The following is a 26,705-nucleotide window of genomic DNA, read 5'->3' as shown; positions in this document are numbered from 1 at the left end:
TCTCTCTCTCTCTCTCTCTCTCTCTCTCTCTCTCTCTCTCTCTCTCTCTCTCTCTCTCTCTCTCTCTCTCTCTCTCTCTCTCTCTCTCTCTCTCTCTCTCTCTCTCTCTCTCTCTGTCTCTCTCTCTCTCTCTCTCTCTCTCTCTCTCTCTCTCTCTCATTTCCATTTCTCATTTCCAAAACAAAACAAAAAACAATGGTGTTGTGACAAGATGCAATCAGGTTCCGGCAGTCGGTTCCTGTCCCCTTGTTTCCCCAAGCCTGAAATGATCGGGTCAGTGTCCGGCGTCAGTGTCAGCTCCAGTTCTGCCGGGATGATGTCCGTGCATTATTAGAGGAGAGGACAGCCTGTCTGTTAGCTGTGCTGTGTCCTCCTCCCCCTGCAGCAGGACCATCACTCCTGGATGCGTGTCCTGCCCCACAGCGGCCTACAGTTCGCACGCCTCGCCATGTCTCCTCCGCTAATCCCCGTTAGCGTGTGGAGCGTTTTGATTAGCGACAACTTGCACGTATCTGCGTGTGTTGTCGGTTGTTGTGTCAAGGTATTTTAGGGATTATTCTAAAACTGCTGTGATTTATTATTGTCATTGAAAAGCTGTCTTGTGTTAAGCTGTGGAGAGAGATCATTGAAAGTCGTTAGGTATTATTGCGATGTCCTGTTTGTCCAGTACCCTTCAACGGAGTCCTATTAGCGTTTGTCAAGCTGTCCGTTTATGTCATTACGTTTATCAGAGAATGGCTGTAGTTATCGTTGCACATATGGCTGAAACCATCCCAGCATAATCAGGTCAACATAACCTTTTGTAATGATGTGTACTGTAGGTTGGCTGCATAAGGAGTGGGTTGGAGCACATTGTACACTGCGCTGAATAATAGCCTGTCTGAAGAGGCTTCAGAATCGAAGCCACAGAAACTATTCAGACTTCACTATTCATTAGTCTGATTGTGGGTCGTGGTTAACTGTAAAAAAGTTATTGTGGGAATGACAAAAAGGCAGATTTCTAAACATTTCACATTGAAGGCAATGGAGGAGGAAGATGTACACATTGCATGTACACTCGTGTAAGGCACGGCTACACACAAACACAAACTGATCTCAAAGCTTCCCCCCTCTCCATCCTCCTTCCTTCCCCTCCATCCTCCTCTCCTCTATCTCCTCCTCCTCTCCTCTATCTCCTCCTCCTCTCCTCCTCCCATCCTCTATGTCCCCCCTCCATCCTCCTCTCCTCTATCTCCCCTTCCATCCTCCTTCCCTCCTCTCCTCCTCTCCTCTATCTTCCCCCTCCATCCTCCTCTCCTCTATCTCCCCCCTCCATCCTCCTCCGACCAAACAAACACAACCTCCCACCTGATTCTTCATCCTGAGCTGAATGCAGCATCTCAAGCCTCGCTCCTTGGCGTTGGCCGCTGCCGACTCCACAACGGACGGATTGGCCGCGGCCGAGGAGTGGCCCAGTGTGAGCCGAAGCCGGGGCCTGGCCCCGAGGCCGGGACAGAATCAGCCCCAGCCAGCTTGTGCTCTGTGCAGTATGGATTGGTCCCATCTGCCGAGGGTGTTAAGCCGCGCTCCACCCCTGGCTGAATGTTGGCCTCACTTCAGACAGGAGGTCAGATACAGCACACCACTCTGTGGAGTTCCCCAGTGACTGTGTTGCGATGGTGTGTGTGTGGGGGGGGGAAGGTTAGCTCCAAACACAAGGATTGTTGGTGTACAACTGTGACCTCTTTGACCACCAAGAGTCCAAAATATTTGCAAAAAGAAGCAAATATTTTGGGTTGATCATTTAAAACGGAAAGCGGTTTTGTTGCGGGTGATTAGTTGATGTTTCTGTATGTTCATCCTCCTACTAGTATGGCAGAAACATATGATAAACAGACACACATTGATTTCCATGGTAATTATAATGCTTTTAAGCATCTTAAACGTTGTCCACAAGTTTCAAACAGAAACCCTTGTACGGTAGCTTTAATTTCAAGATTTGCATCTGCAAGGGAGGTTAAGGAAATTATGTAGCTCGAGGGTGTGTGTCTTTATTTATATTGTTTCCTTTTCAATTACAGTTCCTCTCTTCAAGTTGTACAGTTGAACAAGGAATGAGACGAAATATAACAGACTAAAGCGGTGAAGCACAGTGAAGCGCGTCTTCCGTGAGAGAACCAAATGTGATGTTTGTAAAGTTGCTTTTTTGTGCCGATTGACAACAGGGTTTTTTTTCTTCTTCCTCTAAATTCTTCCTTGACAATCTCCCAGTTTAACAATCCTCAAACCTGTTTTTATAACAGAAGTAGAACAGAACAGAAGTAAAGCCTTTTTTTTTTAAATTAAAAGTGCATACTTTTAAGAGTGGGCATGTAAAGATTACCTGCAGCATGCTGTACATAGTTTGTGTTTATCGACTTATTATTCTTTCAAAGGTTCTCTATACCAAGTTTCTTACACTTCTTCTGAGAAGGACTTTATGGAGTTATGGCAACTGGCTCTTAACAATATAGATGGATTATAGCTAAATAAGTTTCCCTTTTCAACCACTGCAGCACTTGAATGTGCTTATTATGTGGTACAAGTAAAGAAAGGAGAAGTCAATAACGGAAGTACAGGAGGAAAGAATGTGGAGAATGTCCTTTTAACACAAGCTTGTAGAAATTGCGATGAATGCAAGGGTAAATTGAAGTATAGATCGTTTTTTAACAGACACACAGCTCACTCTTCGCTGCATTGCAGTTTCCATCATCCTCCTGCTCATAGAATATTTCAAAATTTGAAAAATATTGGAAAATTTGATTTAATCATAAAGAATCACATAATTTTCGTCTGCAGAAAGACAATTCTTACCTAATTTGTTTGAAGCACAAGGAGATGAAAATGTTTTAATCTTAGTTACACAGTATCCTTTTATGTACAAGAGGCCTAACGATGATGCCTAATGTAGCTCAATCGCTGGAGAATAATTTGATGTTCAGCTGGTCTTGAATTAATTAGATTATCTTGATTGCAAGCTTGAGAAATTAGCAGTTGCATTTCCTCAGTGACTCATACAATCAACAGCCGTTTTGACAATGTTTTATTGATTACATTTTCTTCTAAAAAGTTGTCCCGTTTCTTTTTAATCTTGCAAATATCTGTAAAAGACTATATTTGACATGTTTTTTTATTTAACATTCATTCTATCAAATAATTAAGAATGCCTCATCCTTTTGTTCATGTCTGTTGGGCAAAGCAGTGCAGTACACCCCAAAAAGGTTAGCTGAATAGATTCTCAGATCGACTTTACATCAACGCAACCCGCTCATGAACAAACCTCCCACTGCAGGTTAATATTTAATGACACGGCACAAAGATAAACATAGTTTCCAGGTACTTTTTTCGTGCTGTCTTGTAGCTTTGTGGCCGATCAACGGTGTACAACTTCATTTTGAAATGATTGATGTTCCTTCAACATATTTTTTTTTCTCCCCGATATTATAGAATGTTCCGGAAACCTGCACTGCAGGATGAGGGCACAGTGGGGGATAGGAGGCATTGCGGTGTCGAGTTTTGTTCTTTGCAGTCTCTGCCAGGAAATAAACAGCACTGTACAGTAGACCTGTGTACAGTACAGTACAGTACAGTATAGCTGTCTACAGTAAAATCACACCCAGGGTGAACATACTGCAAATGCAGACCCTGTGTGAGGCTCACATTATAAACCAGGGCTTACAATCTGCATTACCTTACGAAAAGTGCGCTAGGATCCCAAACATGTCATTTGATTTTGAAATACTGATGAATGAATGGGGTGGAACAGCAGAACAGGGAGATCTGGGAAGGTAATGCAATTCATTACAAAAAAAACGTCCAGAGGACAATACGTTCCCTGTTATTGGTTTCCTTCGAATTCCCAAGGTGAAATAAATCCAGAGAAGATGCCTGTACACAGGCCAGGTGTGTGTGAGCACACACAGGTGTGTGTGAGCACACACAGGTGTGTGTGTTATTGCTTGGAGAGTCAGATGACACAGTGGTCTTAGATACTCATATGAAGATTTCCTGATTCCCCATTCTGCTTTGCCAATTATAGCTCAATATGGAAGATTATATTGTATTTGCCCCCGAAATGGAATCATCCTTTAGCGACCGACCCGGTAGATCAAAAGCCAACGAAAGAACCAACTTGTGGATTTAAGTAGGATATGAAAAGAGACGAATTTCACCAGACAAATATCACCATCTCTCCCTCGTTCGTCCTCTGCAAACGAAGAGAGAGAGAGGTGAAGAGATGGAGAGAAAGAGGGTATTAAGACTAGAGTGTGTGTGTGTGTGTGTGTGGGGGGGGGGGGGTAGTAAGACGGGTAAATCAAAGGGGTTGTGTGTGGATTTCCTAAAGCCAAACAAGTTGTTCCAAGCTGTGTGTTATTCACCCCACAGATGATAGGTTTTACAGCCCTTTTCCTGTATTTCTATCCTGCGGGGATCTGTAAATCTGTCAGAAAGAGAGAGAGAGAGAGAGACTGAGAGAGAGAGTGAGAGAGAGAGAGTGAGAGAGAGAGAGTGAGAGAGAGAGAGAGAGAGAGAGAGAGAGAGAGAGAGAGAGAGAGTCAATTCCATTCCTGCTCTCCCGTAATCTCATTTGCCTGTGGTGCATCACTGGTGCATCACACAGGGGGGCTTCGTGATTGCGAGGCCCTGTGCGTTCCAACGCAAGCCTCCGTCGTGTTTCCGTGTCAGACCCGGGAGTAAATCCCACCTGTCTCTCATGAGCCACTTTGTAAACCACAAAAAAAAAAAAAGAGTTCTTATCCATATTTTATTTTTCAGCAGTGGGAGAAAAAAGAAGAATAAATTGCTAATTACTAGAATGTTTTCTCAGTTCATGGCCCCCTTCACTGTGCTTATCTGTGCACTTGAAGACGGGGTAGCAACCTGAAAAGCGTGTGATGGGCGGCAGCCTGTTTACCAGTGCAGGGCTCTGCCAGTCCCTGTGCTAGTCTTGCATGTATTTGCGTTTTATACTACAGGCACCTCTGAGCATGTTTCTCTGGAACAGATAAAGAAAGAAATAACAAGATGTCTTGAGTGTTTTTTTTCCCCAGCCTGCCGTGGTTCCTACTCTTTGCCTCCTTACCAAGAGTGTTTTGACAATTGCGGAAAAGGAAACCGTAATTGGTAATGTGTGGTACGATATGTCGTGGTGTTCAGAGTAGATTGGGGGAGATCAATCCTTTGCTGCTCGCATTCTCTCCTTCCTGTGGTGCAATCTCATAACAGGCAAAACCCACAATCTCTCGGTTTCGATGATTTTGTCGCTATAATGCCAAAGGAGATAGTGAAAAGCAATTAAGAAGTCCTTCGTCTCAGTGGAAGAGGTGAATGAAAGAAAATCATTTCTGGAAGTGGTTGGGCGTGGGAGAAACACTGAAATGTGTTTGGTTTTTAATTTGTCTTAAAGCATATTTTTTACATGACAAGTCTATTTAAGTGGATGTTTTGAGCTCCAACAAGGAGAAGCTCATTACTGCTCTTCCCCCCATTCTACTGTGTAGGGTCTCCATGGTGATTAGGTATACAGCACAAGTGGGAGGTTGTTGCGTTTTCCACCAAAACGTCCTCTAAACGCAATTTAGTGTCAATTTAGTCAGTCTACCATCACAGAACTGAATGGATGGAAAAACAGCATTGCAGGCAAATACAAGTGATACTTCAGTTCTTGGAGGGAGTTGAGAATAGGGAGGAATTTACAAAAGTGTCAGTATGCATGGTGGAATGCCAACTCGATATGTTCACTTCACAGATCCAAGTCCAAATCAACGTTTGATATTTTTGGAAACAGTATTTAGCGGAACGGTTTGTGGGGATTCACACCTGGTAGCAAATGAATCAATTCTCATCAGCACAAAGAGAAAAGCAGACACCCTTTTTCAAACTGACCTTGGATCCTGTTTTCCAGAGCCGAACACCAAAGTTGTCTGAAATCCCTCGCTCATCCTCGACCAGTTCTCTCCTGCCCTTCCTTACATGCTGTCTTTGAAGAGCTCATTTGACCTGCTCACAACAACCAAACTGTGGGATGACCCAGCTAGGAAGGGAGGTTGCGGTTTTCAATCAAAAGCACATTAAAGAGGATTGACTCATCAAAGTTGAGAGATTTACATGTAGAAACACTGTGCACTCCTCCACACACACGTTCTATATATTGTACACATAAAGCTGGCTATATATGGAGATTTGTTGTAAACTTCTACAGGAAAACTTGACCTATCCGTCGCAATATGTTAGAAAAGGAGGTTCGAGTCAGACAGAGCCGGGAACAGGAAGTGACTCATTTTTCACTAAACCAGGATGTTGTTGGATTGGTCGATCCTTTTACACTTTGTCAATTGTAAAAACACATTTATTGTTGCTGAACCAATTATATAAGATTATAGTCCTTTTTGATTCCTGAGAGCAGAGTGATAGACATTGGTAGGAAGGCTGCACAGTTAAATAAATAACATGTTGAAGCTGTCAGAGGCGTAGCATCGAAATCAGCAAATAACAGTTTTGTTAATGCATCAGAAGTGGTTTATAATGTTGAGTCACGATTGACAGTGAGCATCACTTCCCCTCCGGTGGAAAATGTTTTAATCCCCAAACTGTTTATCAATGTTAAGAAAGGAACCATATAATGAATGGTCGCTTGAATCCCCCCGTCTCAAAATGACACTTTCACAATGATTTACTGCAGAAGCCCTTAGAACAGCAGAATGTGTTTATTAAAGTGCACGCTGTCAAGGGAAGCACTACAGGGGGGCCTGTTCACTGGGTGGTGTTTGCCATCGGAAAGATTACCCCCAACAACAATCAGACACACGCACGCACCCTCCTGCCCCCACCACCCACACCTCCCCCCCTGCTCTACAACACACACACACACACACCTCCCCCCCTGCTCTACAACACACACACACACACACCTCCCCCCTGCTCTACAACACACACACCTCCCCCCCTGCTCTACAACACACACACACACCTCCTCCCCTGCTTTACACACACACACACTTCCTCCCCTGCTCTACACACACACACACAACTCCCACACACAGACAGCTCTCTCCCCATCACAGTTTTCTCATAATTCTCATGAATATGATCTCCTTCCATTAGCTCCCAGCTGTATCAGGCTGTTTACGCACATGCTCAGCTCACAGATGCTCAGAGGAAGACCGTGTTGTGATCCTCTGCATCCAAGACATCCAGACGTTTAACGGATCCTTCATCCTCCTCCTTACTAGAACATGCTTCTGCAGTCTGAGTCACTCTACAGTGAAGAGTCTACACAGAGCATCGCTTTGCCTCCCCTCCTCTTCCTCTCTGTCAGGTATAGGAGAAAATAAGTTGTGTGCGAAACGTAACTTCCTGTGGATTTTTTTTTTTCTTCCTTTTTGCACGGCTCTTTTACTCGAAGCGGTCGATGTGGATGTGTCGCTGCAAAGTGCACTTAAACGTCCTCTCAGTGGGCCATTACTGACGAGTGATGAGGAGTAGTTTGGTCTGTGTTTAGCATTTTATCTGAGCATAATGGTCACTTCTTCTCTTCCTAAGCCCTGCATGCTAAAGGCCAGTGTCTGGTTGACTGCTGGACTTAGGTGCTTGAGAATGTATTTCTTGTGAACGTGTGTGTGTGTGTGTGGTTTACTGAGTGTTTAAGTGTGCGTGTATGATATCAGTGTGTGTGTGTGTTTGTGTGTGTATACATGTGTATACCAACAATGCGGGCCTATTTTAGAATATTGTAGGATGTTTTCTGCATGTGGCGGGGTTCGCTGTCTGCACCAGTGCATTCCAGTGAAAGCCTCCTGTCAACCACACACACGGTCCTCCCTCTTACGTCTCTCCCAGCCCTTCTCTGAGTTCAGTCCTAACTATTGTTTTCCTCCAGGAGTTTAACCCGTCTGCCAGACCACTCTTCTGGTTCACTAACAACAAAAACTAAAAAGGTCCTCAGAAGATTCACATGCATCTTGAGGCTTTGGTCTGGGTTCTTGAGCTTGTGTTGGAGGTTTGCCTCAAGGTCCCGTTTTTTGCTCATGACAGCGATTGCGTTACCGTGCCGACAGTATGTGTTCACAACGTGTACACATTTAATGATATCTGAGGAATAGCTATATGTTTGGAGTTGTGTGTTCAGTTTCCCTAGCTATATATATGTAACATCGGTCTTCCATAACAAAGGACTGTTAAATGCTGTTATCGCCTGCTTCTGCCAAATTGAGGACTATTACTTAAACAATTATACGTCACTTTATTCAGTGTGATCGTATCAGATTAGTCCATGTCCTAACTTGCCTAGTTTGGGTGGGTGCCCTGGGACAGTATCTATAAAAAAATAACCATAAAAAACAAGGATTCCCTCAGCACCTAGCCTGGAACCACTGTGTCCTGGTGTTTCAAAGGCGTTATCTCAACCAAGATCTCATTACCCATAATTCCCTTGTGGACAAACACACATTAAAACATGGAGGCAGATCATCAGGATCTGTGAGCCGTCTGTAAGAGAGCAGACCTGCTAACGTGCTCCTTCGACCCCTGGCTAAACATGCCTCATTTCATCCACATCTGGTGTTAACCGTCAGTAATTACATCATAAAGCCGTTTTTTTTGTTTACCCTGCAGTCTTTGTAGGGCCAAATATAAAAAATGGTGGAATTGGAAATCATCTTTTCTAGAACAGCTTTCAGTTGTTTTTTCTGCAGGAATTCTGAAACGAGACTAGACATAACGAGGGGAAGGCTCTAAGCTATTTCAGCAATATTTCACCTTTGGTACATACTTTTTTAATACTTTGTTAACATACTACTTTTCTTTAAGAAGTACTTGGCTCTTTGCATCCTTAGTTCATTATGTTTTCTAATGCATTATTAAAGCAAATGCTAAATTGTACAGCAGACTTTTTTGGGTGTTCCAACTCTGAGTAAAAACCGACAGTCACTGACATCCCCAGTGTGAGATCGCTATTGCTGCTTGGATTATAATCTCTCGGAGATTAAAGATTTAAAACCGTGCTGTGTAGAAACAAAGGAAGGGTAAGAATCTTAACTGCAGTTTGGATATTTGCAAAACATTGAGGAGTACTGAAACAAGAGCTTGACATGCCAAGCTGCACAATCTTGAACCTTTTGATGTTGGCTTGGTTATATCAGAATAGTGTGTGAAAGATTCTAGTACCTGTGACTAATTTCTTGCTTTTGTTCCGGATGAATGGGATGGGTAATTATCAACCGTAGTCAACTTCTATAATGTTTGTGTTTCTGAGTGTCTTTGAAGGGCCCAATGTATTGCTGTATTTTTGACATCACTTATAATGATGCTATTTCAATATGCATCATCTTGTTACATGAGTCTTCTTGAAGCCAAATGAAACATTCACTTAAAACAACTAAAGTGTGCTATTCATGTCTGTTTAAAACATGTCCAGCTTGTTTCTTTATGATGACCAGATCTCCATGTAGACAGTTGCATTTAAACATCCGTTAATGTTTATTTTTTGGAATAGTGAGAAAATGAATCCAGTTCATTTTGGCATTTGTTTTTTTGCACATCTCCATTCAACAAATGATGCCTAGCCTGTCCTAATTGACCATTACATTCATCAGTAGCTGATTTGTCACCAAACTAGGCTTACCTCTTAATTGGCTGTTTTGCCTGTGTGACTGATGGACACAGGTGGTGGTGATTAAAGTCGATTAAGAAAAAAATAGGTGGTTGTCCTGGTTTGTTTGTGGTGAGCCCTTTAATATGCTGAATTGTTGCGGCCCTTTAATATGCTGAATTGTTGCGGCTATTCTATGTACAATATACAGTGTACTTCTTCACTGACAGCATCATGGCAGGGGAAACTCTCTCTCAAACACTGATTGGACATAAACACACTCCCGCCAATATATTGACCAAGGGCACTTAAGGTAATGATAAACCACAGCGAATGCAAAACATTATTCTTGGGGATAAACTTCTGGTAGCCTATATATACCGTTTACCCACAACGTCATCCCACCCGTCGGTTAATCCAACCAAACAACTGGTCTGATTGTGCTTTTCCTATGTTTACAAAAATGAGTCCATTATTGCCACCAGCAAATAATTCTTAATAAAAAAAGTATCATTCCTGGTGCCCCTGTAACATCTGTACAGTTATTCGTCGCCGCTGCCATGGCAACCTTTTTTCTATTTTTTTCTCCATACCCCCCCACACCATCCCACCGCCGGATTTGAGTTCTGTTAGGGGTTCAAAAAAAAAAAACTCAAATGGCAGTGCCGTGCGCGTAGTTATGTGGACAATTTGGAATCAATGAACCTTGGATTCTGGTTTTTTTTTTAGAATGAAAAATGGATCTGCAGCTGAAACAGTTCCCCCCCGGTAGCATAGACTGTGTACTGCAAATTCCCATAGGCTCTCTTACCTACGAAGGTGCAACACCGTAATGTTCACCGATCGTGATATGCACTGACCCAGTCATTAGAAACTCCGTTTCTTATTCAGACAAAATCATTGCGCAGTTGTTGTTTTTTTTATAGGTACAACACTATTAGAAATAAATAGATTTATCTGGGTGAAAGTTTTGCAAGGTCAGAATTAGACTTGCTCTTTACGGTGTCCAAAACGGCTACTGATACCCGTTCATTTCCAGTGAACGGGAGAGAGTGCGTGCTCACATGCAGCTGCTGGACCTCTCGAAGAGGAACGGTAAACAGCTCCGTTCTGTGAGCATAGAACTGCGCAGGGTCCTCGCTTGCAAAACTGCACCTGGGAAAGAAGATTTGGATTAACAGATGAACTGAATTAACTATACACCGCGCACGCACTCCACCGGACCGTTCACTCTTTGCGCTTGCTTTGAAAAAAAGGACGCGTTGTGTGTCGACACTGGGATTTTACAACGAAGATGGGTGTTTGTGGATATTTGACCGTGTCTTGGAAGTGCCTAGTAGTTCTGACGTTTAGGCTTCTGTTTCTTCTACCTGCAGGTCTACCTGTCCGTAGTCAAGGAGATTCCCAATCCGATAACAAAGTGATGGAAAATATAACCGTCAGACAAGGCGAGACAGTCTTCCTCACGTAAGTGTTATAACTACTCATTTTCTCTCTCTCGGTTACAAGCGTTTGAAAAGTAGCCCATGAAACTAGTTTGCTTTACTAATTGAAAGTCGCAAACCAAAGCGTGTTTAATGTAGGGTAAAATACATCGACTCGAGTGGTGGTTTTCACCGTCATGTGCATGTGTCATTGAGTTGGATTCCAGGGGATTAGCCTTGAAGACACTTCATTCTGAGGCAATAACCCTTCACAGTTGTTAACAAGGAACTCCCGATGATCATTGTTGTGTATCAGCGCTGAACTAAGGTGGTTACGGTCCAAATCTTCAGGGACAAGAAAGTTCCCATATGACGGCAGTGAATCTCAACACAAGCACGAAGGATGTAAATGTTTTAGTCTTCAGGGGAGGTAAAAATAGATGAGAAATACTGTAGCGGTCGTTAGGAAACAATCTTAGGTATGTCAGAGGAACAGCATAGATGAATGCATAACGTTACTTTAAAACGGTATGTTTAAATTGGGAGAACCGATAACACACGCAAATACTGTCGATTTATTTCATGCATAGCTGTTCAATCCTGACCTGGTTTTATTGATGACCCTTACGGACAGGACAACATGGCCTAAAAAAAAAATTATCCAGACAAAAAATAAGGATGCCACCTGCTCTTTGAGCAACCTCAATTAAACTCAAGATCCTCTGTTGAATTGATTACAGTGGCTTTTATGCCTTCAGAATGACCTTTCAGAAAGGCCCTGGTGAATGGCAAGCAGCAATGTAATGGTAATTAGTATCTGTATTGCATAATAGGAATTGTGAAGTATTTTGCCTTGAAGATCATTGTAGTCATTTTTAGTTTTATGTCTATTTTTTATTTATAAAAAAATATATATATATATATATATATATATATATATATATATATATATATATATATATATATATATATATATATATATATATATATAATGGATTACTGATTCTCGGACATGACCAAGACTATATATTTGTCTTCAGAGTTTCAGATTTTTTGTTTCAAATCAAAGTATTTTATCTCTCAGAATCATGCCCATGTGGCTGACCTACTTTGCTCTCCTAATCAAAAGTAGTGTCACAGGGTTAGCTGTGCTGTCACCCACTCACGTTTAAACATTTAGTACATTCTCCATGTACATGGTGCTCGTATGAATGGACTAATATGTCACTTCAATCAAATGAATCATATCTGTTCAATACATTGACTTAATTTGAAATGCAGCAATCAGAACCCTGTTCATTCATTATTAAGGTAATACATGGCAAAAGTGTTGAATATTAGATGTGGCTGCATCAGAGGCGTCTGTGACACCAGCTGTGTGATCATGAGAATCAAGAGGCTAGACTTCTATTTCACGAAGGAAGAGACATGCAATTGTGACAACAATTGTGGCAGCCATGCCTAGAGTATCGTACATTAGGTCCCTGTTTCAGAGCTGGGCTTTTAAAAACCTTGCAACCTTACGTTGTTGTGATTCGACTTGGCAGATGTTTTTCTCTCTCCGATATGAAGATTATTCCCCACTCCTACAGTTTGCCTAAATTTTGTCAGTTGGTCGGAAGAGTGTCATGAATAATTCAGAACCTATTAGTAATCGATGCGTGCCATTATTGGTCAATTACCCGGTGAGACTTCCTCCTGAATGACCAATAGAGCATCAGTTAGGCCTATCAGGTGTGCATGATTAGGGATTATGCAAATGAGGCCGTGATTTGGATGTCATGATTGGCAGAGGAAAGATGAAATTGCGAAAGGTGTGTAAGTGGACAAGTGATACAAAGTTCGTCACCTGTGAACAGCGAGATACAATCCACAGTGTTTTTTACAGTGAACTGTAGCTGGCTTCGGTGAACCACTTGACTGTTTTATCATCAGATCTATAATCCAAGTTCGGAGACAAGAGAATAGAGCCGCTCATCCTGGCTGTCAACAAATCTTAATTGTGGGGTTGCCTTCAGTTGAGGAAAGCTGAGAGTAGCTATTTTCATATGGTAGTTGAGTCCTGCTGTTTTCCCCTCAATGGTTAGCAAGAGGAGAGGAGTGTGAGGTGTGATTCACAAAAAAATAACTCTTACTTAAGATGGATTCTGGTTGTTGAGGTTTCACCACTGATCTACACGAGGGAAAAGCTCATGACCTGATCCATTTCATGATCATAACAATGTGGTAGAAGGGGCATGGCTGTACACCACTCTTCTCCTCTCAGATACTTCCCAACGCTGTCATGGTTTGGGAAAATATGACACTATTTGTTTCCACCACCACGATGGTGATTGTCTATTGCATTCGTCCTGTTGCTGCAAAGTGATACCATTGTCATTTTTTTCCTTTCATTATAAAATAGCAATGCAGGAATGGGACCCTGGACCTGACAGCATATGACAAGACGAGGTGAAAACAGGAGCTGTTTTGCTCTGAGAAAGCTACTGTATGTTTTCTTCACTGGATGTGACATCTTGCCTATTGTCATATCCTTTTTTCTTCGTTGAGATCAAATCTACACTATTTCTTTGTTTTTTTTTTTGCGGTTTGGTACAGTCAGGCAGGAGATTTGAGAATAGAGAAATGAGTGGCTTATGAAAACATTTGTCCTTGGAAGAGTCGTTTTGGATTATTATTTCCTTTGAATGGTCAGTCGGACTAGTTTTGTGGAAGGCTGAACATGAATAATGACGTGGAATTTCTAACTGCACTAACCCACTCATGTTTTGATATCATCTTTTCCCACCCTGAAGCCCTTGTCCCTCTTGTTGACGTCTATACTGTTTCTTATTCTCATCCTCCCGAAAAACCACAGCTACTGGACTGAATCTAAGCTTTCCAATCTTCCTGAGGCTCTCCTCTCTGTCTCAAGCTCCTTTTTAAAAGGAGACCAGCTCCTGCCTGCCACTCTGGTCTGTTTTCGGCGGTTCTCGTTTCAAATGCAACTCGAAGTCGGTGTCTAAATGACTCTGGGGAGGCTCAGTCCTGCACAGTCCCAGGTTGCGCTTTGGTGTTTGCGCATGTGCACCACTAAATGAATTATGAGGCATTTTGTGTTCGGCTCCTTGCCTGTTGCAAGCTGACAGCTCAGAGGTTGAGATTAACACCGACTGTGGATGTCACCATGGTGACGAGGCTCCGCCAAGGGTGGTCTTAGTGTCTTATCTGCGTGGACAGACCCCCCCAGGCCCTGCAGTCATGGGACTCGTTCAATAGCGGTGCTACGATATCACCCTCACCTTGCTGATCAGCAGCTGCTTGACCCAGCTGGCGGGATTTAACGTCTGTGAGAGTGTGCTGTGGTACGAATCTGTGTGCGGCGTTGTCAGGAGCTGCACACGTTTTTTATAAAGTGATTTAAAAGAATTGATGTGGAGTATTTTGGTGCTTGCAGTGGTGAAGAGTATACGCTTGGTGCCAACTCTTCATTCCTTACTATGAACATTGCTTTGCCAAACCTTGTCAGCCACAAAGCTGTTAGACCCTTCTTCAAAGGGATATTCAATTTCTTCTCCAAATTACCTTGAGGGCAAGATTGAGAATGTGATCATTTGATTTCACAGAAACATTTTAAAGATTCCCTTTGTAATTCCATTTTTCCTCACCTTGCATCATCTGCGCCAGTGTCGGTCATCTCCCGCAATTTCACAGATTGTCATGTGAAAGGATTGGTCAAAACAGACCTGGGGAGGGGAATGCAGTTATGTAGAACACAGCTCGGTCTGTGGAGTCTGAAAGGATGTCACACTGTACTAATACACAGGATTCTCCTGTGATCCTTAATGTACTATACTGTTTCATTTTTGATGGGAAGGTGAACTGGTTTTGTGTTGTCCATCGGTGATGAATTACCTGAGGTGTCTGCTTCCCAGCTGTGACCGTGAGATGGACGCTTCTCTCTGCCAGGGCAGGTGTCAAGGGCCTCTGCCATTTGACTTACATTTTCCCAGATCTGTCTGGGAGCCAAAGCACCCATCTGAACCCTGGCTTGAAATTCACTACAGGTCTTTAACTGAGGAGGTTGTAGACACGACAGTATACCACAGCAGCAAAAAACACCCTGGACGATAGGTGGTATTACCGCCCCCCCCCCCCCCCCCCCCCCCCGGCCAAAGTGCAGAAAGAGGATAATCACACAAAAAAAATCCAATCACCAACTTTTGAAGTCATTAACTCCTCAGGGTTTAAAATTTGAAATGTTACGTTCTTTAATGGGGTTATGTCATTCCCAGGGGCATGTTGACCAAACACGGTCACTGTCATAATTGGCTGGCTACCTCATGACACCTTTGCATGATTTCATTCCTTTGATGCAGTCCAAAGGAGTGGTTTGGCTCTGCCCTGGTTACTGCTTAGAATAAATGGCATTTTTTTTGTCTTTTTTTAAAGAAAACTGGCGCCAGTGTTCGACTTCTGCTGTCAGAACAAACGGTACCGTGCCTCATCAAGGAACCCTTTCGTAAAGCCATTTGAAAAGCATGGTGGGGATGTGGAAATAATGGTATTCTGGCAGAGATTTGACTGTACTGACCATACGTGCCAGGAGGCTGCTTCGGCCTGCTTTATTGTTGATTGAAATAATCTGATATCTCCTGTGGATTACGCGACTCTGGGACATTCACTGAGGTTTGCTGTCCTATGATTTCACCGCCAGCTCACCAGATTTTGCTTTCCAGGAAACAAATGTAATTAAGTGTGAGCGATTTGGAAAAATACCCTTGTCAAAAATGTTCTCTTCTTATAAGAAATCATGTAAGGATTGTGGATTGTGCAGATTGATTGCATGCTCCAAAAGCAAAAACAACCGTTGTGTCTGAAATGTCTCAGACAGGCTTGTTTTTTTTTGTGCAGATCATTAGTTTTATCATTGAGATCAATTCCAGAAAGCGGATCACTTTAGATCTGAACTGTTTCTTGAGAGTTGCTGTACTGTTGGTTTCCAGACCTGATAGAAAATTATCGAGTTCAGCTTGTCAACCGTCTAGTTACAGGACAGAAGTTTTCTGTTGCTGGAGAGCCCTGCTCTAGATACTGCTCCAAAAGATGTCACGAAGCGACAGTATCGGCAGCCTTGATAACTCGCTGTAAATACTGCCTGTCAAGTCTGAAAGCTACTTTACATTTCCAACCTTGTGTATCTAACGGCGGTTCGCTACACCAGTTTAAAAATAACCTCAAGCAGGCTAAACGAAGCGCAAGATCTGGCAACTGTGCAGAATACGCCGGTGAAAAATAAATATTTCTTCCAGGGGGCGTGTCAATTTGCCACATCAGCGTGGTGAAGGGGGGCCAGTCTGTCCCCTAGTGCAGGTTAGGGGGTTAAGAGAGCAGGTGCAGCTGGTAGTCCATCTTTCTAAGCTGGATACTGGACTTCTGCCCAGGTATTAGTGGGCCTGTTGCCTTGGGGATGGGTGGGGGGAAGGGGAAGGCAGTGAAAGAGGTGCTGTGGATAATGTGCTTAAGAGGTTCACTGACTGGCCTCTCCTTCTTCAGTAAGGTGATCACTTTTGAAAGGCACAGGGGTGTGTGGAGAAAGGTATACAATCTTGAGATGCACACACAAGTCCACACACACACACACACACAGTGTATTTACCTACTCAGATTAGCAAGGGATTGGCTAGTCTGACCGACAGGCGGGAAGGTAATCCTAAAAAATAAGGGCAGCACTGTATGCACCAAATACCCTAACAGTGCATTGTCCTCTGCTTGAAACAGCAACACTAAACAGACACACTTTACGTTACGGTTACGTTAACGTTAACGATCATGCAACGACGATATGGGAAGACCCATAGTAAAAACACGGTAGGGACAAAGGAAGTATAAAATGTAATTGAATGGGATTATGTCAGCAGTATAGGTTATTAAAAAAAGTATAAGGAGGCCCAGTAGGGGGAGGTGTGTGAGGGATGAGTGGATGTTAAAGGGGTAGTTGAACACACACACACACACACACACACACACACACACACACATATAGGTTATATGGTAGACACACTGACAACACAGAGCCACCTGCAGTGTTGGTGCAGCAGTTCACCTGCTTGTGAGCTCCACCCTCATCTATAATTAAGCAGGTTATGGATTGAAGTTGTCCCTCTTCCCGCCGTACTTATGTTAACATTTTTTGATGACGGCAACCTTCCGCCCGTTAGCATTCCTAAACTGCTCTCCAGAGTCAGGCACAACAAGATCATTTGGCTTCCCGATGGTCACCTGAGTTAAACAGTGTCAGAGACACTTAAGGAGCAATGTTTTGGGTTCCATCCGTGTATGACAGGATACCAGATGGAATTTAAGACATTATCTCCTCTAAAATGACATTGACATGCAGCTCTCTTGGCAACCAAGGCTGGAGAATTCCCCACATTGTAGAGACGAGTAAGATACTGAGGGGTTTATCTTTTTAACCTGTGCGGGGTTAGAATTTTGAATGCTGGGTACTAGCCCTGATGGCAGGCTCATGCATGATCGCTTGAGTCTAATACTCCAGAATACAGGGTTTTTCTGTGACCTCTGACTTTTATTGTTAAATTGTTCCACTTTAGTCCGGAAAGAGAATATCACGTATCAGACTTGTAAATGACTGTAAATATTTAGACGCGTGTCGAGTGCATGTTCTTCGGTTGTATTCAGAAGCGAAGAGAGATACAACTTGTATATATGTACATATTGTGCCTGAGGTTATGTCTGTTGGCAAAACCCACATATATGATATTATTCTTGTATCTGGGTGAGATATTTGCATTGAATGTGTGAAAGGCAGAAACATGCCACATTCAGTTTCAGACATTGTTCCTGGAATACTTGGGTGCTGGTCTTGTTTACTGTTTGTCAATTATTGCCACTGGTAGCCTACAGTTTTGGTGAAATAAACTAAGAAAAGTACCACGTATGTGTGTTATTAACAGTAAATCTGTTCTGACCAACCGTTACCGTCTCCTACAGAAATATTTATTCTAAATATTGGCATGTAATTTCACAGTTTATAATTGCAACCCTCTTGAGAAACAGTTGGACTAAGAGTTCAGGTTGTGCAAAGTCTATCTTGGAGCGTTAAGGTTATCCCCTCCACCTTTATGCACTCTGGGAAGGAGACCAAATCCACCTTCCGCCCCCCTTCCTTCTATGTGATATTATATTATAATAATAATTATGAATTTCATTTACCATCACACACTCTTTCCTGTAAGATAAAAGATGATATGATGCAAACTATGCTAAGGTATACGAGCAGTTTCTTCCTCTCTGCCGCATTTGAGCTAATTAGTCCCCTCAGTCTGTGCCAGCACAGTCTTTTTGTAGAGTCAAGTGTCTTTCAAGTCCCTGGGAAAGCTGGGTGGCAAAGACGAGAGTTGACAACCGAAGAATCAATCTGGGAATTTCCACATCACAGAGGCCCTTGAGGCGAGCGACGGCAGATAAAAACGTAGTTGTCTGATGAGGATGATGAAGACCCAGGTGTTCCTGCTGCGCGCCTCTAATCAGCGAGGTCTCCTGGATGGAAACCTCCAGTGCTGTCCCACGCCGCCTGCCGATGAAAGCCGTCTTTGTTCACTAATCAATGAGCAGGAGTTGCTGAGCCCGATCTGCAGCCTCTGCATGGGAGGGGGGGGGGGGGGGAGGGGGGAGTGTGGCTCGGCAGAATGTTTCAAACTTTTGAAGATGTCGAATCAAAAGGGATGAATTTCAGTACGCCTTAAACATTCCACCTTTATTATCGATGGCCCTCTGCAGGGATTATTGACGAGTTCAAGCCGAACAACTTAGCTCTCTCACTAATATGTACATATATATTTTTCTTTTTTTCTATTAATTGACACTGCCATCAGCATGTATCAGCCATAACCTTGTTTTTATGTAACAAAAAAAATACCTTTAAAACAGTTGATTAAACAGTTTTTGTCTAATACTGTCTACTTGTAACATTCCCACAATAACTAACATGTCAGCACAACAATGTTATTATTAAATGATCCTGTGGGTGCTTATGACTAGCAGTGTAGCATGATGTACAAACTATATTTTATACAGTATATCAACACTTCTTAATCCCCATGGAAAGCTCTCGGATCTATAAAAATATAAAAGAAACTGTGTTCAAGTTTCTCAGCATCGGAATCCAAAAACTCAGCTACTCATTGATTGTACAAAGAAAATATCATTTTTATTTTATTTATTTTACCTTTTTATGTTTTTCCACCACAACTAAGGACAGACTTTTTCTTTTCTTTCTTTTCCAGGGACTATAAAACAAAGGGTTTTAGAGCTGTGTGGTTTTGTCTTCTGTGCCTGGTGCGGTACCAGGGAGGCAGTGTATGTTTGTGTGTTCTTCCATGGAAGATCAGGAAGGTTTTCTAACATCTCCTCAGCCAGATCCAACTTGCTTCATGTAAATCTTTGCCGATCCACAGCCAATGTTGGTGTGATTTGGGACGTGCCAAAGGATTGTCTCTCACCTGCTCATCCTCACTGCCTGGTCTGAACTTTGAATATTTATAACTTGCATCTGTGTGTGTGTGTGTGTGTGTGTACTTTCTCCACGCACACTTTGGGGTAGGGGGGCAGTGGTTGGGTCTTATTTGTTGTGAGTCTATCCATCAATAAGAAAATGTAATTCCTACTTCATCCCCTGAACACCAATGGAAGTTAACTATCATGGAAAAATCCAGTTCATAGACGATTTGAGTTGAACAAGGTACTGTATACCCATGTGGCCCTCTGCTTGGTTTCCTCTTGAAGGTAGTGTTTTATTTTTATTTTCGCTTCTGTTGCATTTGGCTGGCTACATAATTACCCATTGTACGTTTTTTTTTAAATCATTTCTCTTCCTGTTGCAGAGTCTTGCTCAGTAGTGAGGGCTAGCAGACGTCCTACTGCCGGTCTAGCCAGGTTGGTTGCAAACAGGCCACTTAATGCGTGAATCCTAATACTACAGCTCTCTGTGTCTTTGTTGGGTTAGGGTTAGTGCTTTTGGTACGATTATTTTCTTTGACTGTAAACCCAGTTCACATGACAACAAGAAGCCTAATTAAAGCTGTTCTAATGTGAGGTATACATCTATTCAACGAATGTACTTCAAGGAAGAAAGTAAGGGTCAATTAAGCCATTACAGTGTAGCGAGGACCCTTATTTGCACACTTGTGCAATTACAGACCTTTGCTGCTCAATTATTGCACAATTCGATGTTGCCATGTTTTTTGGTTCGTACATGCACAGTAATTATTGACATTATTATTAATGTATGATGAATAAAATATATTTGCCACTGCATGACCAAGGAAATATAATAGCTTTCACATAATTTTTTTTTTTTTAAATGAGCAAAAAATCTTCTGTGTTGAATGTTTGATAAATACGCAATGCCTGTGACCCTGTAGCTGTCTTTCAGCGTGTGTGTGTTTGTGTTTGCCTGACGTGTTTTTCAAAAGACAAACTTGAGATCAATGGCTTCAAGGCTTTAAGGATGACCAGATACACTAAGCCAATTAGTGCCTGCCTGGCTTTGCAGATATCAATGATAATTGAAGAAGAAAACCATCTTCACTTGACTAGTGACCAGTGAACTCAAATTAGAGTGTCTTGGGACTGTAAACCATTGCAGTTAGATTTTATCTTTCATAAGATTCAACTCAGTGAGGTTGAGGAATCTGAAGCGAGTTCACAACCAAGAATGGTGATGGGACGTGACCCATCTGGCTCTTTGATTGGCTTTATGAGCAGACAGAAAGGCATGAGGTCATTCTAAACACCTAAAACTGTTAGCACATGTCAAGCAACAGCTATGTAGGAGGCATAGAAAACAACATCTAGAAAGGATGGAATAGGAACAAATACAAATATATATTAAAAAATATGGCGAGGTGCTTAACGAAAGCGACAGTCAATCCAATATCTTTATTTATTATTTTTCCTGTTTAATTGAAAGGCCATCACTCCTAATAAGGTATGATAATGCCAAACCCAGCAGCGCTGAGCCCTGCTCCACCTAACCACCTTTCTTGTCTTAAGCAATCACCCAGTTTCAAATCCAACTGCACTTTCTGCGTCTCACGATAAACAACACCATTACCCTTCATGGCCCATAGCTTTTGTCTTACTTGTCAGTGGCTTGTCGACAGAAGAGAAATAAGCACCCGTTTTCCAACATTGTCTCATCATTACAGCTATTTACTCGCTGGGAACAAGCGGGTTATAGCGTGTGGCCTTTGGATTGAGTTTCAGCTACTTCAAATAAAAATACAATACAATTTCATATTTTTTCTTGTCAGTGTCTGCCTCAGGCTGCCTCTGCCTCTACACAAAGCAAAAAGTGCCATTTTATGCCCGGAGCAGTGTGTGTGTGGGCATAGGATCAACCCAAGGCGTGCGTCTGTAGTGTACCCAACACAATGCCATGAAAGCTGGAGACGCATCCAATCCTGTAACACTGTACCGGGAAAGCAGGAACTCATACAGGGAAACGGATAAATATAGTTTAGTTGGATCTCGTTAACACTGCATAAAAATAGGAATGCGGGGTGCCTTCACACTTAGAAAAGTATTAAAGCACTCAAGGGACTTTATTTTCATTTTTATAAACATGTAAAATATGGTACAGCACTAGCGTCAGGGATGAAAATTGAGCTAATTAACTGAAATGTTGTCTCAGTATGATAAATTATTAGCATAATACAGTCATTCTGCTTGCAAGTTTCCTGCCTTTTTCAATCATTGTTCTGACCGTTTTTTAAACAGAATGATTCACTGTGGACATTTTGAACCTCAATCGATTTTTTTGTTGGGAAACCAATGGGTTTTCAAGCCCTAATTGAGTTAAGCTTGCTGAGATACAACTTACCTACCGACCTACAGTATGATAGTGGAAACTCGTTGCAACAAAGTTGCGGAAAAAACACTTAAGAGATACGATTAAGGCCAAAAACTGCTTTCTAAACAGTACTGGGTTTGACAAGCAGCAAGGGCAGGGCAAAGCCTCTGGCTAAGGGAGCACAAGTCTGTGGCTCTAAAAGCTTAACAAGCGAACGCTTCTCAGCAATCGGGTCCTATCAGAAGGATGTTGTGGAGCTTTGTGGGAAGAATTATATATTTTAGAGTACAATGGAGTCACACTAGACTGTTCCTTCTGGATATTGGGAGTAACCTCAGAAGGAGGAAGGAACTCGCCCTTCTAACTCATTGCATTTGAGTTTAGTTGTCTGCCTGTATCATCGTTAAAAAACATGGTTTGATCCTTGCATCTCCCTAGCTTGCTTTGTTTGTGAGGGCTCTAAAACAAGTATACCGGAAATGCTGCATGTAGGTCTTTTGGAGCTAACCCATGACCTGTATTGACCATGTATTCAGCAAGGACCTCTCATCTTCTTTGAAAAGCCTGTCGCTGGCTGGTCTCTCCCCTGGTGTCGTCCTGCATTTTGTAGGACCACATCACTCCTCAGTTCCGGTCCTGGCACATTTGGCCCCCCTAACCACAACACGGATATATGATGTGGTGCGGATGGTGGCCTCTGCTAATAGTGCAGGAGGGTTATTTAATGGATGCACTTGAGAAAATGCCGCCCCCCTATGCTAATGTCGCCTACAGGAAGGACCGGCCTGCCCACTCCTCGTGTAGCAAGGCTGTAGGGCCGTATCACTCCTCGTGGAACAAGGCTGTAGGGCCGTATCCCTCCTCGTGTAACAAGGCTGTAGGACCGTATCACTCCTCGTGTGACAAGTAGGGCCGTATCACTCCTCGTGGAACAAGGCTGTAGGACCGTATCACTCCTCGTGGAACAAGGCCGTGTGCTCTGTCTTATTAATGGGATGAAATGAAGGGTCGACATCTAAAAGGGTAGAATTTACATTTGTAGACATGATGTTCTGTGAAATTGGAGACAGAATCCCAACACACACTTCATCTAGCAAGACAATTTACTGTTTGTTTTTTCACTCTTTTTTTTGTTCCCCCCTACAGAGATTCGATCGTCCGGGAAGTCATTTTCATGATTTGCTTGTAGAAGTGTCTTCATTTAGTCCTCAGATCTTAATATAAAGAGTTTCTCTGGATTCATCACCACGTGTAGTTGTGTCCCATTATTTGGCCAACAAAGCTAATTGGCAGAGAAAGGGCAGATCATTAGTGTTTACTGTGTGCTTTTAGACAGCTTCACGTACAGTATAGACTATCTGCGCACAATTTCTCATATGTACGTATGAAACTGGCATTGGGTAATAATGTCATATTTGCATTTAACATTCACTGTGTTGTTTGTCATTGTCGTTGGCTTTTATTAAATTTGCATTGAGTGGACTGGCGGCATTCAGCTGAACGAAATAGCATTCAATTGTACAAGTGAAATTCATTTCCAGTAGGAAGTTGGGGATTTTTTTGTTAATATAAAGGAAATAAATAAATATAACTGATTTGCTTTCGCTTGCAGTGCACATGAAACACATTTGGCATTTTCCATGCAAACATAACTAGCAGTGCCTTCATGCCAGTGAAGGACAAATCAACCTACCATTCAAGTCTGTTGATGATGCTTTAAATACTGTTTGAAAAACAGCTGTATTTTCTGATTGCATCTTCTGATTTATCTGCCAAGGGAGTTACAGACAGTCGAGTTTTCCCTTTACAGTAAATCAAGTGTTTTTCCTCACAGATATATACTGTAGTGTCAATAACTTCACAGTGCATTCGTAATTCATTCGGGAACTGTAGATATGTATTCAGCCATTTTATTAAGATAAGACAAGGCCCATGGAAATTGCAAGAAATAAATTAATTAGGATTGAGTGTGTAGCATTGATTTTTCAGCCTGATTTCCTGTTATTGGACCTTATTCATACAGGAAAAAAAACATAACATTCAGTAGGGTTTCTTCTTCAATGAGCCCTGATTACAAAAATAAAATAGAAGGCTGGTACTCATTCCAACGTAATGTGATAAGCGGCAAAAACGGGCCTAGCTATTCTGAGGTGGACTGATTCGTGTGTGAGGTGGACTCAGTCTGAGATGGATGATTAGTTGCATTGGCATGTTTTAAAATGCGGCTGAATATACTGTATTTTCGTTCCAAAAAAATGGGTGCCAACTTGTTAAGTGGTAATAGTTTCACTTCACATTAGTTTCAGCGCGTTGCAGCTTATCAAATGAAGGTACGCTCAGGTTCTCCCTGTGTTAAAACGATAGTTTTGGCTTCCCATTTATGTTTTTTCTTTTCTTTTTTCTTCTTTTCTTAGTCCTCTGTGATATCACCCAATTGATGGAAACACTTCAAACTGATGAAATGAATGGTAAATCAAAGGTTTGAGTTGAAGCAATTGAGTCTCTAATAACTCTTAATTAATCAGCCCCTGTCATGTTTTAATGGTTCAAGTCCGAAAGCAAAAGCAATTGAAGTTTGCGCCTGGGAGGAAGGTTCAAGCACTAGAATGATTTTGTACATCTTTTCAAACGCTTTATGAAGCAACCATTCACTCTGGGAGCTAAAGCGCACAAATGGAATTTGTTCAGTTCATCAAAACTCAGTTGTTTGTCATTCCCGTTACAATTGGTTTAGGAACAAAGTAAATACATTTGAAGGCTAATGCAGTTTGTATTTCTAAAAATATTATACAGTAAGCTCCAAATGTCATTGGATGTTGACATTTTATTTGGTGTTTTGGTTCTGTGCTTTTGAACTGTGCATGACAGATTGTCATATCCAGAAGGTGTAAAATGTCAGTTTTAGTTTGAGGGTATTTTTGTGCTTGTCGAACAAACTGTGAAATGATGAAACATATTTCCCCTATTGTAGGGTATTTAAAAGGCGTTTTACACAATGTCCAATGAAACAGTTCTATTTAATGTTTGCAGATTGTATATGCATTTGCATGCAAGGTCTGTCTAATATCTACAGTCCATGAACACATCACTAGAGACTGGATGTCTTCGACAGGAAGTGTTCTTCCAGTGAGTCACTTCAAGGCTTGTGAGGCATCCATATTCAACGACCGCTTGGTTTGGGGCATTTTACTTTACAGCTTCCTCCTCAGCATGCCAAATTGAGTTCACTCTAGAATAAGGAAGGATAAAGGTACGTTCCGTCCACAGTACTTAGTTCCAGCTGTCTTCAAATGCCTCTTATTTACCGTTTAACAAACTACAACTGGTTACTACGGCTTGAGAGTTGTTTGCAAATCACAGTCTGCCTTCTGAGGTTTGGCTTGTATACGGTCGAGGGATACGTCTGGACACAAGTTAAAATGGGGAGTTTCTTTGCCTTGTTTGATAGTATATTGATCGTATTCTGACTAATGCTTACTTCCTTGGGCTTATGACACGTTAGCTCACCAGTGTGTTTGCCTGAACTTGATCTGAAGAGATCTGAAGTCTTGATATGCATTGAAAATATGCTTGAAATGAACAAAGACCTTTCAAGTTTTTCCAAAATGTCCAAAGTGCTCAAAAACAGAACAAAAATTACAAAATGTGACAATTTTTGTGCTCACCGTTATCCATACGTTTCCATATGGTTCTTTACAATTAGTTTAGATTCTGTAGTACGTAAGTATAGTAAGAGCTATTATTATCAATCTTAATATGCTTGGATATGTCTTAATCACAATTCCACATGAGAGCTTCAGTTGTGAGCTTGTTTGGTTCTGCTTTGTGACTTCAGTAAAACAACAACTACAGCAATGATGATTACGGCACGGCAATGAGTTAATTAACGCTCGTAGACATGTAAAGGCAAGTGGCAGTGAGGAAATATGTCTCTTTCTCCGAGGGATTCTTGGGGACAGCAAATCCACATGACAGGAAAGTAAACAACTTACTTTGGATTATATACCGTATTAAGATGCATCATTATTCTCCCCAGGTATGTTGGTTCATGGCAGAATAGCTGAAATTAATTTATTCTTTAAATTCAGCTAACTAACCCTGGAAATGTGAACAGTTTGATAAGTTAAAATGTTGTTTTAAAAAATGAGGAATGCTAAAATAAAATTTTAATTAACAATAGTTTCATCGCTGGGGCTTTTCAGTAAGCCTGTAGACAACTTACGACTCTGGGGAATAGTCTTTCATAGGGTTGTTGAGTGCGTTTATCTGGCTCCAGATGTTCTTCTGCCATGTAAACAACCTCGACACAGCTCATTTTACACTGTAGCTACTGAGAGAGGAGAATACAGGTGCAAACGACCATATCTGTGTTGAGGAGACACTAAGAGGGTCAGCTATTTGCTTCTAACGTCTTTACAGAGGAGCAAAACCTGATTATCCAGTCCTTGAAGTTCCTCGGTAAAAATTAGGCCCGTGAATGTATCCTTTCTCTATTTTTAATTTTGGGGTGGGCTGTTAGGAATACTTTCCTCCACACCTCACAGACATTAACCAACAGAGGGCAACCTCCAACTGCCAGTCTCCAGTTTGGTCACAAGACTTATCTTTTTATTTTTTTTAATAAGGTTTATGTTTTCATAATAGCTCACAGACGTTGACATGACATGAAAAATGTCCACCTAAGTGTTTTCCTCTGAGTCGTTTGTTGGATACTGTTACTTTGTTCTGAACCTTACGGGGATGCAGCCCCGGAACAGAGGCACTTGGAAATTCATCCGTGCCCAAACAATGAAGCCATGTAGGACGTATTGCATATCAA

General features: G+C 42.0%; 1 protein-coding gene across 5 annotated transcripts in view; it reads left to right on the top strand.

Annotated features, from left to right (window-relative positions):
• ntm (neurotrimin) overlaps positions 1 to 26,705 on the top strand; it is a 179,433-nt gene that overhangs the window by 113,937 nt on the left and 38,791 nt on the right. For 3 of the 5 annotated variants that reach the window (XM_084684174.1, XM_084684173.1, XM_084684171.1), the window contains exon 1: positions 10,249 to 11,074. In XM_084684174.1, coding sequence (XP_084540300.1) covers positions 10,902 to 11,074 — 173 coding nt within the window. In that variant the 5' untranslated portion in view covers positions 10,249 to 10,901. Of the gene's footprint in view, positions 1 to 10,248; positions 11,075 to 26,705 lie in introns of those variants that run through there. The other 2 variants (XM_084684172.1, XM_084684175.1) reach the window with 1 other exon arrangement.

The sequence above is a fragment of the Hypomesus nipponensis genome, chromosome 20 (assembly GCF_054491055.1).
Source record: "Hypomesus nipponensis isolate SF chromosome 20, ASM5449105v1, whole genome shotgun sequence".
Classification (NCBI taxonomy): Eukaryota; Metazoa; Chordata; class Actinopteri; order Osmeriformes; family Osmeridae; genus Hypomesus; species Hypomesus nipponensis.
Note: the sequence above shows the minus strand (reverse complement) of the source record. Positions and strands in the feature narration are given on the sequence as shown.